The sequence below is a fragment of the Aulostomus chinensis genome, chromosome 15, assembly GCF_037954235.1.
Source record: "Aulostomus chinensis isolate RoL2024-O1b breed Wild chromosome 15, RoL_Achi_v1.0, whole genome shotgun sequence".
Classification (NCBI taxonomy): Eukaryota; Metazoa; Chordata; class Actinopteri; order Syngnathiformes; family Aulostomidae; genus Aulostomus; species Aulostomus chinensis.
Window position 1 is genome coordinate 5,723,802 of NC_141334.1, and position 20,015 is coordinate 5,743,816.

General features: G+C 43.9%; 2 protein-coding genes across 2 annotated transcripts; both read right to left on the reverse strand.

Annotated features, from left to right (window-relative positions):
• Positions 1-225: 225 nt before the first annotated feature.
• On the reverse strand, positions 226-16,461 carry LOC147248430 (pterin-4-alpha-carbinolamine dehydratase 2). The gene is made up of 4 exons (XM_086227296.1): positions 16,231-16,461; positions 15,158-15,289; positions 2,604-2,684; positions 226-503 (listed from the first exon to the last, which is right to left on the reverse strand). Exons 1-4 carry the CDS (start codon positions 16,342-16,344, stop codon positions 408-410), a joined length of 423 nt encoding a protein of 140 aa, XP_086083422.1. The 5' UTR covers positions 16,345-16,461; the 3' UTR covers positions 226-407.
• A 135-nt stretch (positions 16,462-16,596) lies between these two features.
• Positions 16,597-19,806, reverse strand: txndc15 (thioredoxin domain containing 15). The gene is made up of 6 exons (XM_086225997.1): positions 19,595-19,806; positions 18,685-19,004; positions 18,342-18,479; positions 17,953-18,116; positions 17,504-17,634; positions 16,597-17,233 (listed from the first exon to the last, which is right to left on the reverse strand). The coding sequence occupies exons 1-6, from the start codon at positions 19,689-19,691 to the stop codon at positions 17,037-17,039; spliced, it is 1,047 nt and encodes a 348-aa protein (XP_086082123.1). The 5' UTR covers positions 19,692-19,806; the 3' UTR covers positions 16,597-17,036.
• Between the last annotated feature and the right edge of the window lie 209 nt (positions 19,807-20,015).

Genomic DNA, 20,015 nt, shown 5'->3' on the forward strand with positions numbered 1-20,015 from the left:
CGCCAAGCACAGAACATGCGGTCTGGTGGAGGAACGACAGGGAAAAGTATCCTCTGTATCCTTGGTGAGTAAAGGCCGGAGGTACAGCGGAGCAATTACACCCCCCCCCCCCCATCAAAATCCATGTGTGAAAATAAACACTGGTGAAATCAGGAAAACCTCAGAGACACGATGAAGAAATCTGACAGAATCAGGCTTTATAGAGTCATCAATCCACAACCGGATTTCACAAAATGGGGTTTATTATTACAGGAAGCTTTTACAAAATGTGCTGTAAACAAAATAGAAAATAGAAAACAATTCACAGGTTTTAGTTGAGAGTTTGGACTTTTTTGGAATCATTTTGTTGCGACCGCAAGCGAAGACCCTCAGACAAGAGAGGAAGTCTGAGACCAAAGCTGGAAACGTTACATGGAGAGTGCAATTTTATCAATAAACTTGGCCATTTTGATGTCGCGCTTGGACAGTCCTCCGCAGTCGTGAGTCGTCAGTGTGATCTGGACCTGCAGGGAGACGTACACAGTGACACTCAAGCAGAGCAGACAGTAATTAATACTGTATGTGTTCCAGGTGTACAGGACCTGAGAGGGGCCAAGCCTTTCTAATTGATTTTGGCCGTTAGTGAGACCAAGAGTGAATCCTCTTGTTAGGGAGGCAACAGTCCGCCGTTTATCCGGAGAAAATTAAACTGCTCTCTTGAGGAAAGGAGCTTTGTTACCGTGAGGTATCTGCAGTTAAAAAGTAATTACAAACACGGCCCTTCAAAACTTTCATAAAACATAAATACAAGTTTTTATTCCTTTTATGGTTCGTGCAATCAAAATGTTGACCTAAAAAGGTGACAAAATCCCAAGATTCCTTCGGCACAGAGGTTGCAAAGTTGAAATACGACAAGGCGAACATCATTTCGACCGGCTCCTCGGAGGTTGTTGCGAGTGCTGCGTTTGTTCAATTACTGCTTCTGCTTCCAGCGTCTCCGTAACACACTGTAGGTGGAGGAGCGACGCGTTGCCAGAAACCCCTGAAGCCGCGAGCAGCTTTGCTGTCTCGATATCGAGAATTACTTTGATGTCCATCAGCAAAATGGCTTCAGAATGTTCAGATTTTGGCGAATGAATCTAATCCACCTGCCACTTGTTTATTTAACCATCTTGGCTTTGGCGGCTTGAACTTATCTGGCTGCTGAGAATTTTCACCGGTTGTTGGGTGGTAATAAAAATAATGTGACGATTGTGCTGCAGCCCCCAGTCAATCGCCATCTTGATTGTGAATAACAAGTACGGCGTTGCAACGTGTCTTCTTCAGTTCTGGAGGCTGGTAGAATTTGTTCTGGCCTCTTGTGGTGGCCAAACACCTTTTTAACACATTTTATTTTGGTTTTCCTTTAATTTGTCACCCGTTGTGTATTTTTGTAAAGGCTAAATTTCCTGCAGAGTTACAAGTTGAAGCTATTTCCTGACCAGCCCAGTCCTTCTTGGTAGCATCTCTGGGGATGGCGTACGTTGCCAAATACTATTGGTGAACGCAGGTTTTGGGTTTGTGTGACCTCACTGTGACTAAGACCTCAGACGGTCGCGTTGCCAAGAAGCGGATCTAGCACATAACACATAACCCTCCTACGACCACAAATTGTCATCTTTACATTCTTGTTTAGTGAGTTTTGGAGATGTATTTTTGAACTGTGGATGGAGCTGAGCTCTTTATGCTAAGCTACGCTGGCCAAAATCCTGACTGTGGCTTTGAACTTAACTCACCTTGGACACAAGACGCCCGTCTGCGCACGGATAGAATGAAATATATTGTTTTATTTGACTGTAATTGTGCTCAATTCAATGCGCGCCCAACTAAAGCAACTTTACATTACATGGGAGTTTTTTTGGCTCAACGTTCGAGGTCTGAAGTTGCTCCCAAGAGGTCCAACTTTGATACCGACGACCGATAAAGAGACGACGTGACTGAGTAGAATATTAGCAGCATCACAGCGCCTGTGTTGTCGATGCCGAACCTCAGTCAGTGTGGGATTTATGTGTAAGTATCTAGTGGAAAAGTGCTGCGGGGGCCCAGAGACCTGTAGCACAATTCTACAGCCACTTTAATAAAGAGTGGATTAGGAGCAGCATTCCATTCAGAGGAGCCCGCTCCACCACACAGCAATTCAGTGGCTACAGCCTAATGCTGAGAGATTTTCAGGGACTGGGTTTGTCATATCAACCACTACTTTATTTCTGATTCAGTTGTGGGGGCGATGTGAAGGGGAGGTGGAGATATTTGCAGAGGCTTTCACAAGAAAAACGATGGGATTAGAGTGAGAAGCTACTGCGTTTTTGTGTGTGTGTGTGTGTGTGTGTGTGTGTGTGTGTGCTTTGCTCTGACTAACAGGGTGTGTTTCAGGCTGTCGAGTGCAGAGTTGTCCAGAACCAGCGAGGATTGTTTGACATTAGAAAATCTGAATTTATCCGGGTTTGATTTATCTCAGCGCGTTTGTAATTTGATATTAACCAACTGAAGTGTGGTGAATATGGCAGGATGAGATCATAGGAGGTGGGATTTCTGTAATGAACACTAAATAAATGCAGCGCTAGAAACGTAGGGAAAGTTATTACCTTATTATAAACATTGAACCATTCTGGGTGATGGTTCATCTTCTCTGCCTGCAGCGCCACACGTGACATGAAGCCAAACGCCTGGGTGAGGGAAAAACATCCATCAGTGAATGCAGGAGGTGGATTTATCGTCCACACAAAAGTCAGGGCCACTTGCAGTTTCTTTGAACGATTCATTTGTTTGATTCTCTATCCTCATTCATCAAAAATGGGGTTAATAAAATATTCCCTTGTGCTAAAACAGTGTAGTTAACACCTTTATTCAGGTGTGAGATACTGGCAACAGAGCGTGTATACACAAACACAGACGTTACATAACATCAGGGGTCTTTAGGTACAGACAGAGGGGCCGGTTCAGGCAAGTACCAGGATGTCATTTCAGAGTAACAATTACATTTTCCAGTCAGTCTGAAAAACTGAAGCAAAAAAAAGGAAAGAAAAAAAAGGCCTCTTTACCCCATCGCAGCATTGTGAAGCTGCTCGGCTTGTCATCGTGTGACAGGGCTCAACGGCGCGCTTGACACCAAAGCATCAATTTCTTTTTGTGTGATGAATTGTTCTCATTTTTAAAATGTAAATTAGAGAGATTTAATCTGAATAGGGTTCTTAATCTCCTGCAGGAATCCTCCACATTTCCTCTGTTGGTGCATCATGAATCTGTTTATCTCAAGAACAGTTGGCAGTCAGCGTTATCGTGAAGGATTAAAAATATAAAAATATCTATAATAATATCTATAAAATATATAGATATATTTTTTTGCTGCAGTCATACTAACCTACCAAAAGACTCGGGAGTCGTCATTCAGAAGAGAAAGGGCCGGCTGTCAAGGGAGTTGTTATACTGACCCGAAATCATATCGTCCTAATCCATGCATCAACACTCCCATAACCCCCTCGAACGTTCAGGTGTGGCGAGGAGCCAAACCTCAAGACCAGAGGGAGGGAGGAGATCATTTCAACAAACAAGCTTTTTTGTTTTTTTGGCAGATAAAATCCCGTCACTGATGGTGCAATTCATTAAGGAAGAGAACAATATTGCTGAATAATTTCTACTGAAATCAATACACGTATGATCCACTGCAAAAAAAAAAACAAACTGCAGGAGAATTAGTATTTTCTAAAAGTCAGAAATGTGTGTCAGTATATCACTGTAAATGAACTGCTGCTGATATCCCGGCCTGCTCTCCCACAGAGCCAAGAAAACACGATACTTCAAATTTTGTCAGTCACGCCACAATCAGAATATCAGTCAAAATAATCACAAATTTGATCAATTCTGCAAACCGATGAACCCCGGGGCAAACAAAAATGACTCGAGCTGACAAAATTAACCTCTGGACCTCAACATTCTCGCATAAAACACGTGGCTGAGTTGATTCTACTTTTGCCAACAAGGTCAAAAGCACAGATGACGAGGGAGAAGACGTCGGCAGCACAATGCTGCCATCTGAGGCACAGAGAAGTGCAAGACGCCGTGTCTCCCTCTCTGCGTCCAAACCCTCATGGAGGCATGTGTGCATAATACCACACCCGTGTCAGAACCAGCAAGCACGCATGGACTCACTCAAAAACACGCACACTCTTCATATTTGGCGTTTGGCATGTGGCTCGCTCCAATCACGCTCCATCCAGGGAGTGATTATGGTTATTCTAATTATCTACAAAGAGGAGAGTGAAATCCCTCGTCATACCCACAGTGAAAAAAAAAAAAAAAATCAGGTAGACCTATTTCAGAGCAATTTCCCACTGCAATCTCAATTAAGCCCCTAAATACTTCCTCCCAGCCTAATTAAATCAACTGAAACGCCATTGTTTACAGGCAAAGCTGCGGCCCTGTCCACCACCTGACATGACGAAACACAATTACTCTCTCAGGAAATTGCATTTAGCCTTTTTTAGTAACCAATTTCTAAGACCGGCTGCCCCGTGTAGCACAACATGTGTAACACGATCAGCGGCTCGATCAAATTGGTTATCAAGAAAAGTCTCCTGATCAATTTAAGTAATTGGCATATTCCTGCAACTTGACCCCGCTGGCACCAATTTGGAGTCTGAGGCGGTCTGCTTTTTCTCAGCTCTCATTGGCTGTAATGGAGATGGTTAAGCAGCCTGTCATGTCAGGTGTTGTCCAAACATGTCCTCTCTCTCTCTCTCTCTCTCTCTCTCTACCCCCCCACCCCACCCCCAGGGCCGAGCACCAGCTAATCTGCTGCCGAGAAACATGGAGTGACAGGTAAAAAGGGTTTTGTGTGAACACTTCAGGTTTCCTGCACGTCGTCGTCTTATTTCCAGACACAACGTTCAAAATCTCACTTTTCCAGCCTGGACTCGGTTACGGAACAAAAAAGAACTCGTTGGCATTTCCACCCTCTTCTTTTTAAGCTGGGGCTGAGAATGTGCCGTGTTTAATCCACCAACATGTTTTTGTTTTGCTCAAAATGTCACAGTTGAGTCCGTCCAACAACACAACTCTGGGCCTCAGAAGTCCAGTATATTAGTTGAGCTCTACTTAATGCCTCTTGGCTTGATTTAAGAATTTTGTCAGCTGTCCAAACGGTGCATGCTGATTAGAGCCAGGACACATGATTGTAAGAAAATAAATGGCATTTTTCTGGTGTAGCTTCACATGTGAATCATTTTAGTCCCATTTGAGACGAAGCTTTTTTTTTTTTTCAGCATCCTGGCCTCGATCTGCATGTGTGACTAATGGATATATTTCCCTTTTTAATGCAGGGAGGATCCCTTTAAAGCACCACATGGTCGCCAACTAGGTCACAGCACTCGAAAGCATCACAATAACACACTTGTGGCTTCAGTGGCATTACCGCTGGTCAACTCTAATCAGTTTGAATTCAAGAAGTATATCTTTTATCCACAGCCAGCGATGGTGACGCTCGCCAGTGACTGACAACTACAACTAGGGCTGGTCTTCGCAACCCCCTCACGGTACAATCTGACCATGAAACATTGGGATATGACATGATACACGCTACGATGCTCTACATACTGAAGATTTCTAAATCGAGCTGAGAACAGAACTTGCTGTGCACCAGCTGGGTGAACCCCTGATATCGTTTGTCATTCACTCCAAACACAAAATGAGTCAAAATGACGAAATCCAAAAATTCCAATTAATAAGAGCCATATTAGCAGAGATGTGCATTGTACCTAAAATATAGCTTCCATTTCACACAGGAGTCAAGACATGATTTTATTGTGCAATATTGGATTTCTTTTTGTGTGTGTGCCAATATCTAATACGCTGATCGTTTACACCTGCTTTAGACCAATAGTCCATATTTACTGATGTTGATATCATCTGTAACATTCACATTTTGAACATATTCGCAAAAAAAAAGAAAGAAAGAAAGAAATCATATTCACATTGTGAAATTGAAAAAAGTAACCTTCCAGAAAAAAAAATAAAAAATGAGGAAAGGCCAGTATTGAGAAGACAAGAAACTTGAGCAGTCTGATGAATTTCAGAAACGATCCATTATCTTTTCATGACATGCTGATGTTAACGCGCATCCTTAAATTTCAACCCTTATGTGTCAATATTCAGAACAGGGGCTGGAAGATGCCTGCCGTATTAGGAGAGAAAAATATTGTGAAATATCGGCGTATTGATTTTATTGCACAGCCCTACAACAAAGGCCAAGTATCCAAATATTTGTCAATGTTTGCATTTCAATCAGTTGAACTAACGGTGAACCTATTCCCACAGCTTATACTTATTACCCCTAACTTCAAAATGCAGAACAATATGTGTGCTTACATAAAGAGGAGTGTCACACTTCACTAAAAATTACATCTCTCCCGTTTAGATGAGCAAACAAACCACAGAGAGCAAAATGCAATTTGGAGAAGAGGGGGAATGTGAAACAGAAGATGACAAGTTCAGCCAGTACGCAACCTGAACCCTGAGAAAAAACTTTCACGTGTCACGGAGACAAAACTGAGGAGAGAAAAAGCAAGGAGGGCCGTAATCTCCCTCCACAAATGAATTGGAATTGAATGTCCAAGGCCTGAAAAATAGTGTCCTACATCGCCCCTCTCTCACAGGTGGTGGTCCCTCGGGGGCAGTAAGGAGAGTAGCAGGACACAATACTGGCCAAGTGGTGGTGCTATGCCTGTCTGTCACCTGTAGGTCATCTCAACACCCTCCACTTGGGCTAAACAAGAAAATAAAACCAACCATCAAATCCCAGCCGGGGTCTTGTGTCAACAGAGGTCAAGGACTCACCCTCTCAAAGTGCTTTGTTTACCCCATTTGCATTGTCTGGGCCACACTTCCAGAGGTCAGCCAGGCAGTCGGCTCCCCATCCTCCCCGCCAGCCATTCGTTCTCTCCCACCGGCCCAACAAGCCGGAGCTGTCAGACTCAGATAATTGGACATGACATTACGCAGGCCTCCATCTCAAATAATCAGAAACACCCGATGGCAGACCCCCACTGTGCCCCTTTCCCCACACACCCGCTTTTGAGGAGCCATTTTGGTGCTATTACAGCATGATTGTCATACAACACTGGATGAGACAATTTGACGTCGGAGCAGAGTGGTGTTCTCTCTCTCATTGCGGCCGAGGGCTGGAATACAGGACTCAGTTTCAAACACATGTGTCTGTTATTTACAGATCGGTTTTCCACCACCGCGCAGTCCAGGGGCTTAGAAACGCCTGCTCTGCCTTGCCAGGACTAAGTGCATGCAGATTGTGCCTACTCTCGCTAGCCTCTACAGACACACATGCACTGATGTTTGTACGAATTGCACATATGTGAACCTTCTCAACGTACACACAACTATGTGCCGACACACATGAAGACAGGCATTCTTGTTCTGCAAGCCGCTCTCCTCCATTACACACCGCCATGACTACCCGATGATTACCCTGCGAGCCCCATCATCACCCGCGTCAGCGCCAGCCCCCTGGAAAAACTTTGCTCCTCCGCAGAGAAAGGCAACAATTGAACAGCAGTGGAGGCAGCGGTGGTGGTGGTGGTGATGATGATGATGATGATGATGATGATGATGACGACCACACCTCTTATGTCTCATTTCGCTTCTTTCCCCAAACAGCTCTTCAGAAGCCTTCCAGCTGGCTGGACAAGGCTGCCCGCTAACTTGACATGTAACTTAAACTACAAAATATCAAATAATTATGAAGTTGGCTGCCAAACTCTGAAGCTCTTTCATGTAGAGGCGAGAGCTCTGCCGGGCCTGTGTAACATTAGCAGCATTAATCTCTTCACATTTACTTCTTTAGAGTTGAGAAACACAGAAGAGCTTTAATTTGATACTGTGACAATGGTGATGCAAGCTCTCCCGAGCTGTGAACACTCATTAAGTGAATAATATCCTGTGTAACAAGTGTTAGCGCACGTCAGCTCCTATTTATGTAAAGGGTGTCATGTAATGCTCAAGCATGGCATTAAGGCCAACTTATGCAAACCCCTTATTAACTGCAGGGATACCAGCAAGGGCTTAGAAAGGCATTGGCCTCATCAAAAGACAGCAGACGTCAGGGCCATCTTAGCTTACCCGAAGACTGATAGCCAGATTATCTAACCGCCTCCGCTTCGGGTGCAGCACCTCGCGGCTTCCCTACAGCCATTTTCACAACATGAGATGAATGCTGGATGCGTCCAGTTCCCAGGGAAAGTTCCATTTTGGAGACAGACGCGGGAACTGAACACGAGCTGATTAACAAGTCGCTACCACGCGCGGGGTAAGTTATGAGGTGTGAGCGTCGAGTACATGTGTGTGTGTGAGGATTTGAGAGCTGATTGGGTGTTTTTTTGCGAACAAATATAACCAGGCAACTTTTGACTATGACTGAATTTGCAACCAGGAAATACTCTTTGACTTAACTGAGCAAAATTTATTGAATTTTTGTGTGTGTGTGTGTGTGTGTGTGTGAAAGCGTTTCACAATCGACAATAAATTGAAGAAATAAAAAAAGCAATAAAACATGAAGGGAAAATAATTAACGCTTCATTCGGTGACAATTATCTTTATTTTGAGAGGTAAATGTTTTAATTGGTGAGCAGCTGGATGCAGTCAATATCAAAACGTGGCTAATCTATATTGTGTGTGTGCGTGTGTGTGTGTGTGGCTGAAGTGGTGGGGGTGTCTGGGAGAGCTTGGTTTACCTAGGGGCTCAGTTGTAGTTGTAACTTATTCAACACAAGCAGAACAAGGCCCATAACGAGGGGCTGAGGCTTGAAGGAGATTTGCTGGTGTGGGAGCTCCTGACTGAATACAAAAAGAGGGATCAGCCTCCGAGAACGAGGTAGAGGGAGCAGGGGGAGTCGTCTGAATGCCACACGGCGCTCTGCGGGGCTCACAGCAGCTGCCTCAGACTTGGAACACAAGTCCAGAAGCTGCCAACTTTTACCAATGTTTGTAATATGTCTGGCATGCGTGGTGAACGGCGTGTGTCATATTTTGTTGTTGTTGTTGCTTTAAACGTTAAGTTGTGTTTTCTATCTGTTTCTCAGTTATTTTCAAGTAACATTTGAACACAGAATGGCTGCCATCTTCACCCGAAAGCTGTTTCTAAAGCAGCGCTGCGTTAACATGGGCACCCGTACTCTGCATACTATAATCACCTTAAACACGTGAAGGACTGGTAGAACCTTCCAGACTGAACTTCCACACACACACACTCACTCATCGAACTCGTCGATGTGCCTGAATGAACAAGCCTACAAAGTCCAGATTTAAACACGTTACAAGCTGCCTTGTCAATTCAACTCATTGCTGCAACAGTAAAACGTTCATTTCAGTTCCAGCAACCAATCATCTGCACTGTACGTGGAGAGCGTGTCACAACACCGGTTCAGGAACTGATGGCTTGTCTCGCTGCGTCTGCGTGACCTCCTTGGATCAGCTTGTAGAACCGAGGACGTGAGTGGTTCTAAAAACATGAGAATCTCCTCACAGGTGGATTAAAGAAACTGGATTACCGTTATCATGTACATCTTCTACTTTTACATGAATACACCGTGAGGTTATATGCAGCACACGTGACTTCTGTTCATATGAATACATACAAGTAGAATATTCATGGGAACCAATAATCATATAGGTGATATTAATTGAATCCATTATGAAGTAGAATTAAAGCATTAAAGAGGTAAAAAAAAAGAAAAAAAAAGATGTCAAGTAAGTATGTATAGTCGTGTGTTGGCGGCGGGGGTGTGGTCTGGGGTAGCACATGTTACAACATGATCAGGACACGGTTCTGCGTCTTCCCGTCAATACAATGTCACTTTTTTTAGCATGACAATGTTTGTCCTGGCGTCGCGAGGTTGTGCACACACAGTTTGTGGGGGCTGATGATGTCGCTGTTCTCCAGAGACCTCCCTCACCACCACACACATCCCCCCGCTGAGCGTCTGGACGTTTGGAGCGTCGGGGACCTCGACTTGTTCCTGTCCTCTGAGAACATCAGAGTGTGGGACGACAGTCTGTAAACCTGGAAATAGTCTCGTTCATTCCACGTGAGGGAGAAGCACAGAATCATGAACGCAAACGCGGGTTACAGGCACCGCTGACAGGGAGAATCTTCTGTCTCAGGGTTCGTTGCTGTTACTCCACGGGAGATTTTTGAAAAAAAGTGTCTGCAGAAGTTTATCTTTTTATTATTTTACAATAAAGAAGACCAGAGTGTTTGCCATGAGAAATTGTTAATTGATAAATAACTCTGTTAATCAATTTGGAGAATTACTTTTTTTCCAGATTAATCATTTCAGCAACTGCCCTAAAAAAAAGAAAAGAAAAAAAAAGACCCGTGAAAATTAAAACGTCACAAATAGGATTTATCAGATCACAAACTTCTAAACAGCCATGTTTCATTCTAAACGCACCCTGTGAGGGATTTTTTTTCCCCCCACCGCCGCAGGCAGACGGAATATTTGCGGGGAACAAAGGAACGCCACCGTTGTCAACCTCAGCTAACACAACACAACAGTTGAGCATGCCCAGCTCACCTCTGCTATACAAACTGCATCTGAAGGCTACCCACTTCAGCAGTGTCACACGAATGTTTCCACTCCATCCACCTAAATGTAAAGCAGATGGTCATCTGTAAACATACATGAAATAAAGCCCGATGAGTAAACAATATCAGAAGCTGCGACTTAAAGACATGCACCCTTCCAACCAAAATTTACAGTATTAAAAGGGACACACTCAAACCAACACACACACACACACACACACACACACACACACACACACACACACAGATGTTTCCACATGTGATTGCGGGGATTCTCGCTGACCAAGGCAACTCCAGAAAGAGGATTTCACCTCTCAGAGCCAATTAGGTATGACCGGACTTGATGGGGAAAATAAAGTCAGTTGCTTCTCAGTCTAACAGAGCAGTGGATGCCCACATGCCACAGAGAAATTACTGAGGTGGTTACAACAGCATCATAACACTTTCCACTTGCTGTAATCAAAGAGAAATAAACTCACAAAAACAAAAAAAAGCAAACCCGCTTGTCTTTTTTAGTTCATTGGTTCTGAGGGGTCCTGTGCCTCTTGTATCCAGATCAACTTTAATAAAGTGACACCGGAGAGTTCCAGTCTTGGGTGCAACTCTACTGCCCCCTAGAGAAGGAAATAGGAAGTGTTTCCAAGCAGGGAGAGAGAATTTGTTATTCTCATTATAAACTCTTAGGGATCCGATTTCCACGAGCCCATCACTAGGAGAAAAGTGGCGAATGGAAATCAGCCAGCATGTCGCTCCTCATCTCCATTCCCCTCCGCTAAAAGCTCTTTAAGAGCAGCCATGAAAAATGAGCTAGAGAATTTGTGAAAATGCATCACAGCATTTGGGGGGCTGGGGGATTAAAAGCAAGAGAAAAAGAAGCACAAAGACACAGACGGAGAGAGTTGCCAGCATGTAAAATTGGAACAACGTGAGCTCGTTCGCCAATAACATGGGGCACAAACTGGGAATGAGAGACAGACAAAGACGGAGAGACGGGAGAGGGAGGGTGGCAACGGCCGAGTTTTAAAAAAAAGAGAGGGAGAGAGAGGAAGAAAAGCACATCTATCAGAAGGAATGATGGGGTTGTTAGTGGTTTGTGAACCAGATGAAACATTTTAACCAATTTGATTGTTTGTGAAAGAAATCATTCTGATCGAAACCCCAATTGCTGCCAACTGGCCACCTGGCTCGTCTCAGGGTAATGCAGGCTGACGTGCCGGGGTAAGAGGAGAGGCTTTAGAGGCAGGAGGAGCAGATGGGGGAGGTCAGCCCTCACCCCCGACTTCAAACGCGGGGAAGTGTAAAAACAGACTATTTTAGGGGCTAAAACAACTAACAGGATTAGAGGAAGTCCGCTAAGTGGCCTTGAGATGTTGCAGTTTACTTGGTCCGATGCGGGGCTGCAGCAGAGTAGCGCGCTGCCGAGCAGTGCTGTGGCAAAGAAAACATCTGCATGTGTTCTTTTACAACCAGAAGGGCTGGAACTGTAATGAAGTGTGATTCTGTTGAGACAGTAAATGAAAACGCCAAAGAATTCTCTCCTGAAGGACGAGTTCTGATGTGATAAATCCTACCTGTCTGGCACAGCAAGCCTGACACGTTAACCTCTGCTGTTTGCAGTACTGCAACACAGACGCAGTACAGCCTGACAACACGACAAAAACCACACCATGAATACAGCGGAACAGGATTCTTCGATCAAAATATTCGGACTGCTCCGGTTTCGACGCTGACCCACGTCTCTGTTCTGGGAGGGCAACTTTCTTTCACGTGACAGAAGTTCCATTCTCAGTTCGGGATGACACCTGGACAGTCACTGGCCATGAGGCTTGATCTTGTGTTTAAACAATTTGATCACTCACATATTGAACTTGTCAGTCATGCACTTCATCATCTTTTCTATGAGATCAAATAGTTTTGTTCAGCAACAGGAAGTCTGCGCAAATTTGTCAGTCGGCCTTTTTTTGGTTTGATATAATTTTTATTGAAATAAATCATGATGTCAAGTACAGACAGACTATATTTTATTTTTAAGCAAATTAATTTCTTGGCTGTGTTAAGTACGACAGTAATAAAGACCGATGCGACTAAAACTTAAAAATACTTAAAAATAGCATTGTTCCATTTATCTTTAAAACAAAATTCTAGAAATTTTATAGCCTCAAATTATGTATCAATGTATTTTTTACTGCAGTTTTACTGCACTTGTGGCTTTCATACTGAAGTTGCCACGGTTTTTGAGTAAATCATTTATCCATCCTATTTTTTTTATGTACATGCACTATATGATATGTATCTTTTACATAAATTTGGTATGACTTGACATCCTGTATTTCAATGTCAGAAATATTAAATGCCACTCTATGAATGTCTAACTGGATTGACAAGTGATTGTAGAGCAGAACGCCTACGTTTGTGCCTGTCACAGTGACCTCTGACCACCAAAATCTTATACGGATACGGAAAAACACGTGTGAGGTGACGGTGACCTCGACCTTTGACCGCCAAAATATCGTCTGTTCTCTCCTGTAGGCGTTGAGGTGGATGAGACGGAGGGAAGCAAAACCTGAGATCATAATTCCTCCGTCTTCAGGGTCAAGGCCTAAAAACACTTGATTGTAATTCCCAGTCCTAACAGAGTGACAGTTTTAAGAATAGCTTAAATAACTAGAATTACCATCTCCTCATTGTTTGCCTCTTCAAATAACAGGCAGAAAAGAGTTTCTGCAGAACACTGTGTTCTCACAGGGAAGCTGACCTTTTAAAATATAATATCACTTCATTATTTCATCCTACTAGACGTTTGTGTCACATTTCGTCATAAATATTTTATGAATTCTAAAGTTATGGCCCCATATGTGTCGGTGAAGTCACAGTGACCTTCGGTGAGTTCGTGTTTCAGTCCAAGTGGACATTTGTGCCAGATTGGAATAAAAATTCCTTGCAGGCTTTCCTGGGGTATCACAAGAATGTGACAGACGTCGAGGTCGCAGTGACCTCGACCTTTCGTCTACAAAATAATCACACCATTCTGAGTTCAAGTGCACGTTTGTGCCAATTTTGAAGAGATCCCTTGAAGAGGGCTCATGGGAGGAGAGAGCCACAAAGGAGTAATAAAGACTTGACTATTCATCGTCTCATAGTAAAGTGAAGCTTAACGTCCAGCAACACGACGTATTACTGCTTGAGTACCGCGACTCCCTCCGCTCCCCTCATGAGCTGCCTGGTTATTCTCCATCTCAGAGTCCCACACAGGTCCGCGTCACCAGTGACTCCTGTAGATATCAGGTGGAATGATGCCATCTCTCATAAACAACCACCTTTTCAATAATGAAAGCCACTGAAAACAGAAGGGAAACCCCCATCCCTGCTACACCTGCAACCAATCAGCGCATAAACACAGATGAATTATGTGTTTCCGATGGTTAGAGAGCTGGCCGTGTGTTCGGCGGTCTGCGTCTTGATCCCCGTCAAACCTCCAGCCAGCACACAACAGCCCCCTAAAGACCACAGCAGAACCCAGACAGATTCACATTGTAACCAAAAAAAGTCTCAACACAGACTCGACTGGCCGTCCAGAATCCAAACAACGAGGGCTGAGGCGGATGAGAGAAGCCGTGAGTGCGCTCTATCACGAGAAATTCAATATACACACGCTTGCCACCGGGTGCGATGATGGCTAATGTGATTAATTACTTAGTCCAATATTGTAATCACGCCAGTTAATTATCAGAGAATGTAAATTTGAGGAAAACAATGATTAACCTCTATCATCCAATTATTTTCAGACACAAAGATGGCAGATATTCAACTCGGCTGATTTAATTACTCTAAAAACTCTAACAGAAGTTGAGGTGTGTGTGTGTGTGTGTGTGTGTGTGTGTATCTCGTCCGCTCATTTCAAATCCATATTGCAGATGAATCACATCATCTCAGCCCCTTGAAACGATAAGGAGAGAAGTGTTTCATGAAGGCGGCTTTCAGAAAAGCAAAGCTCTCCGTGACGTCTGTCTTGAGGGACGGAGGATAAAGACCCAGATATGATGTGATCAGATCAACTCCGGTTCTGGTGTGTTTTACAACTCTGAAGCTCAGATAACGAGCGCAGATCTCATCGATTCACAAGAAGAACCGGAGAAGAAAAGTGACACGCCAAGACAAATCGGCTGCAGGATTTACCAGCCACAGAGCTGCACCCATTTAACGGAGAAAGAAAACCGGTGACATTAACGAAGGAGAAGAGGAGTTTTGGGTGAGCAGCCAGGATACTGACACAACTAAACTTATTTATCAGTTGTTGCAATGATCTGCTTATACACACGACACTAGTTAGTCCCGTTAAGATTATCCCACCCATCGTTAAACTACTTTGTAGCATGGAGGAACTGAGAAAACTGGGTAGCCAGATTTATTGTAACACCGTGTCACTATGAGATGAAGCACAACCTGAAAATTAACCAGGTTAGAACCAGGTGGGTTTGAAGAGGGATCGTTCCATGGTTAGTTAAGTCAGAAATGTGTCAACACACACACACACACAAAAACACACACCTGATTAAAAGTTTTAAAATGAAGCTCTTTGAAGATGGCGTCCCGGTCCTCCACCTCCACCCAGCCGGTGGCTCTCAGCTCCATCACCTGATGATCTCGGTCAGCTGGGGAGAGCCAATGGGAGTCCGACGACTGGAGACGGACAAAAAAAAACAAACAAAACACAACTCATTAAGAGTAACATAATTGTGCTGTTTTGTCATTACTTACGATTGTTACTTATCTCCATTGTCTACACACTACAGGTCTTATGAACAACACGTCAGCGGTTATGTTGCGTCATACACACGCGTAGCCAAGTAGTTTTAATTTTCAAAGGTGCTTCATTTACTTGGGCGTTCACGTTGCTTTTGTTATACACCGCTTGAGTGCTTTATCTGCATCATCCGCAGGGTGGCAGTCCATACTCACTAATGAGTACAAACGCAAGACACCAACGAAGTAGACACAGCTGATATTACAAATAACTGGGAACATAAATACGCACAATACAGCAGAAAGTATATTGACTTCACCGGAATCGTTGGTCTGTGCATCTCAAAAACACACCAAATTCCATTCATACAAATGCATGTTTAATGTCGGCTTGGCTGATAGAAAGAACTGTAATATGGATGTCGTGTTGTTTCTGACGTGTTGTGACCGACTTAAAAATCTACAACTCGAAAGCAACAAATTTAAGAGGTCACCTATGCGCTTAAATGAGACAGGGATTCATTCATAAAGGTGATTTTCAAGCGAATCTTATCCTTTTGAGTAAATATTGTTTAAGCCGATACGATAAGCGGATCGTAAGTACCTCAGAAAGTGCTTCGAATGCCGTGCATCTCCCGTCAGTTCACACACACGCGCGTGTTCGTGTATTTGGTACATTTTAGCAGTGGAGTTTGGCGTACGTTTCTCCCACGCGACGTAGTACAGCGCGGGTTTCCGTTTCCGCCGCTTGAGGCTCGTTCTGGAGAATAAACTCGCACTAAAATCCCCACAGCCTGGTTGACACGTCATACTTTTTTTTTAAAGTGGCTGATTAAGTTAGCTAATGCTAACAAACCGCCTGTCACCGAAGCGCTCACCATTTTAGACGAGTTGTTCCTGAAGAGCCGAGGCGGAAAAACGCCGCTCAGCCTGAACAGACGAGTGCAGGGCCCCGAGCTCCTGGCCCCCAGGCTAAACATTAACCCAGACATGACCAGCGCTTTGTCAGCAGCAGCCCTTCTCCCCTGCTTCCACCTCCTCTCAATGTCCTGCTGTCCCCTTGTCCTCACATTCAAACACAGCTGTTCACTTTACTGCCTGATTGAAATATAAACACTTTTTTTTCTGAGGGGAGGAAGTGGAGGTGAAGGAAAGTCTGGAAACCAGGAACGTTCCTCGGTGGAAATGACACCTGACATGACACTTTATTTCTTTTATTCTTAATAAACACACCTGGAATTTAGCAGAGCAGGTCATCCGGTAAGGTGGATGCTCCTGGTTCAATTCCCTGCACCCCCCCCCCTAGGGGGGCATGTGGAACTGTCCACCTTGCACAGTAGCTTAAATGTGTTGACTCATAAATTGCTACAACCTTTTAAAACGTGGAAAACAATTAAATTAAGAGTTACTCTGCACTACAGCATTTGCTTATAATAAACCCCACTATTTTACGAAATAGGGTTTTTTTTATTTGTTACTTCGGGATTACGTCTGATAGAGTTCATAATAAGAGTTTTAAAAACAACAAAAATAAATAACTCACCTTTAGCTTGTTTTAACACAGCCAAGCAATATATTCTTTAATAAAATAAATCACACAGGCTCAACGTTTTTGTTAATCAAACACTCGAAACAATCTTCACCAATTCAGTTATCAAATAATAGATGACATCCAGTCAGTATTTCAGTCCTGATGCTCGTGCTCCTGTCCAGGTATTAGCCAGCGGATGCTATCTGTTCTCAGGATGGCATACATAGTGAAGCCTGTGATGAAGAGGACAGAGAAGACCAGCAACCAGTCGATGCTCTTCACTGGGACACTGGGAAGGGGACCCACGCGGTCTGCGTCTGTTACATTTCTGTCCAGACCAGCTTCGAACCCTGGAGCACACAAACAGGTCGTCACACAACAAAGCTTTCCTAGTGAGAAGCATTGGAAATTCTAAGGACTGATATTTACCTCATATGGATAAAAATTAATTTTCTTGTCCCATATATTCGTTCGGACCTCAACGATTATCGTTCAACAAAAACCAGGAGGCCAGTCTACGGCAACAACTCAAGTCCGCACGTCTCCATCTGTTTCTATGTGTGTTATCGTCTGACAGCTTTTGAGCCCAGAGATTTCTGTCGCCCAGTTTCCACTCCTACCTGTCTGGTTAGCGATGAAGGAGGTAAGCGTCTCCAGCGTTCTGTCCGTGTGGTTGAAGCGAGCCATGGGTTTGGCTCCTTGGAAGAGAAGGATGTTGGGTACTGCCACTGTCCCGAACCTCGTGGAGAGGCTGGCAGAGGACAGAATAAGACGTAACACGAGAGTAACAAACATTTCAACTGTTGGCATTTAGTTCACATTGATAACAAGTATTTTCCTTTAGAACATTACAATGTACGGTGCTTTTGAATGGTCATAAAGAGATTTTTTTTTTGTGTTATTGTGGGGCAAGAGATTACTTTTTCTTTTATTTTGAGGCCACAAGATATAACTTGTTCCCTCAATTTAGTGAAAGAACTTGAGGGAACATGTTATATCTCTCAATGACACCTATCCCCTGACGGAGGCGGGTAGACATCTGTAACTCAGAGAAAAAGTGACCATTCACCTGCTGTGCTGTGAGGCATCCAGCGCCAAGAAATGCATGCTGGGAAAGACTCGAGGCAGGGCGTTGAAGTGAGGCGCGAGGCTGGCTGAGAACTGGCACCAGGTGGTGAAGAACAGCACCACCGAGCACTCGGTGCTGTTAGCGTTCAGGAATTCCATCAGGTCCTGAGAGAAACAAGCAGCACGGACACAGAGTAGCATGACACGAGAGGAACAAACACAAGGGGAAGCTTGAAACTGGTTTGCCGTCGAACCTCAAAGAAACAATCACAACAAAACTGTCCTCTGGTATAATTCCATGTACAAACTGTAAGAGTGAACAACATAGTTGTGAGTAACACGGTGAAACAACAAAAAACGTGTCTCTGGACCGGAGGGCTGCTTAGATACCTGAGATGCGTTGAGGACCTGCACGGTGAAGTTGAGCATTCCTGTGGTGTTCCTCTTATCACAGTTGACTTTATACGTTTTGGCGGTCTCGGTGGTGTTCTTCTCCTCCGGCGCTACATGGACCATTTCAAGTGTGACCTGCAGGTAAACACCCAGGGAGAAGTCAGCAATTGGGACGCTATCTGGTCTTAGTTGAAGGTTGCTTCCTCAGGACCGGGTCTCAGAATAAAATCAAAATATAAACCTGAAACCAAATGTAATCTTAAATGGTAAAATACAGTTTTACCCATGGAGTTAGGTTTACTTGTGTTTCCCGTTTCCTGACTTCAGACTCGCTTCTAACCTGCTGTGACGTTTCAGCGCTCTTCTCCTCCGGTGTTTCCTCTTTAGCAGCCGGCTCAGGGGAACCAGCCTGGGCACTGTTCTCATCACTAGGAGGAGAGAAGCCTGACTGGAAGTCTTTCACATTTTTAGGGAAGAGGGACTCAATGTCTGATGGGTCAATGGGGGCTTCGGTCCCCATCACAGCATCTGCAATCTCTGCTGTCTTGAACTGCCTCTTCGGCAGCGAGTCCAGGTCTTCAAACTCCACAAATTTGGGGCTGTTCTCCAAGTCTGATGCAGCATCTTCTGACAGCATGAGCTCCAGTGACTCATCTACCTCTAAAAAAGCAAAGCGTTCACCAAACTATGTACATAATACATTTCTATCGCAGCTTGTTCAAAACATGGAGACACTGAGGTTGTAATGCCGGTGTGCGGAATGATAGAGGTGCTCTATCCTCCCCAATTAAATATTTTACCTGACAATTTTTAGGATTAATTACAACTAACTTGTAAGTGGGGGTACAAAGAAGCAAGCTAGGTTAAGAGCCACTGGAAGAACAGTTTTTTCCTGAGCTGAGACTGATTATTTTTGGGTTGTTTCCACATCTCCTTGCTGAATCCCCATCCCTTAAAAGGTATCGATAAGTAGGAATTACAATATTTACAGAACCTCCTACACAGACAGAACATCTACAAATAGTAGTTCTACTTCATTATCAGCTGATAAACGTATTATAGACACGGACAAAACGTCAGCTAGCTGATGGATACCATTAGTATTTTTTTCAATGCTCCACATAAAAGAACTACTACTTTCTTTTCATAAGCCTAAGTTAATATAATTACTAGTTAACTAGCAGCAGAACATGTCGAATCGCTATGTTTTTCTAGCAATAGCAATAAAGCTAACAAACGGCTCTACGTACCTTGCGCTGTCACCGACGTAAACCTCAACACATGTGAATGATAAAACACAAAAAATAAAACACACGAGGTCTGGAGACTATTCAAAATTCCCGTCATACTTTTGAATAATTTCTAGACGCAAACAGACACGGTTATCGTGACATATTGCGCTGAGAGGAGATGCTGTTTAAGCCAGCGGAACGACAGCTTCTCGAAACGGTGAGCGGACGAATTAAACTGCTGCACACTTCCAGGTTCCAAGAAGAGCACCGGGGGTAAACTTGCCCTACATTTGCTTGAAAAGGCTCGTCAGAAAGCATTGTTATGACACAGTTAACGCCGCGAAAAACTGTTACCGAGCCAAGCCGTCCTTGCTTTCCTAGCCAGTTGTTGTATTTCCACATTTTTAACCAGAAATTATTTATAACACTGTGTTCAACT

Excerpts from the sequence above, each read along its gene's own strand:
- txndc15 (XM_086225997.1), bottom strand. The coding sequence starts at position 19,691 with ATGACGGGAATTTTGAATAGTCTCCAGACCTCGTGTGTTTTATTTTTT. Across the intron at positions 18,480-18,684 it reads GCGCTGAAACGTCACAGCAG|GTCACACTTGAAATGGTCCA; the intron begins GTTAGAAGCGAG and ends GTTTACCTGCAG. Across the intron at positions 17,234-17,503 it reads CTTCATCGCTAACCAGACAG|GGTTCGAAGCTGGTCTGGAC; the intron begins GTAGGAGTGGAA and ends TGTGTGCTCCAG.
- LOC147248430 (XM_086227296.1), bottom strand. The coding sequence starts at position 16,344 with ATGTCTGGGTTAATGTTTAGCCTGGGGGCCAGGAGCTCGGGGCCCTGC. Across the intron at positions 15,290-16,230 it reads GGAACAACTCGTCTAAAATG|TCGTCGGACTCCCATTGGCT; the intron begins GTGAGCGCTTCG and ends GTCCGTCTCCAG. Across the intron at positions 504-2,603 it reads GGTTCAATGTTTATAATAAG|GTCCAGATCACACTGACGAC; the intron begins GTAATAACTTTC and ends GTCTCCCTGCAG.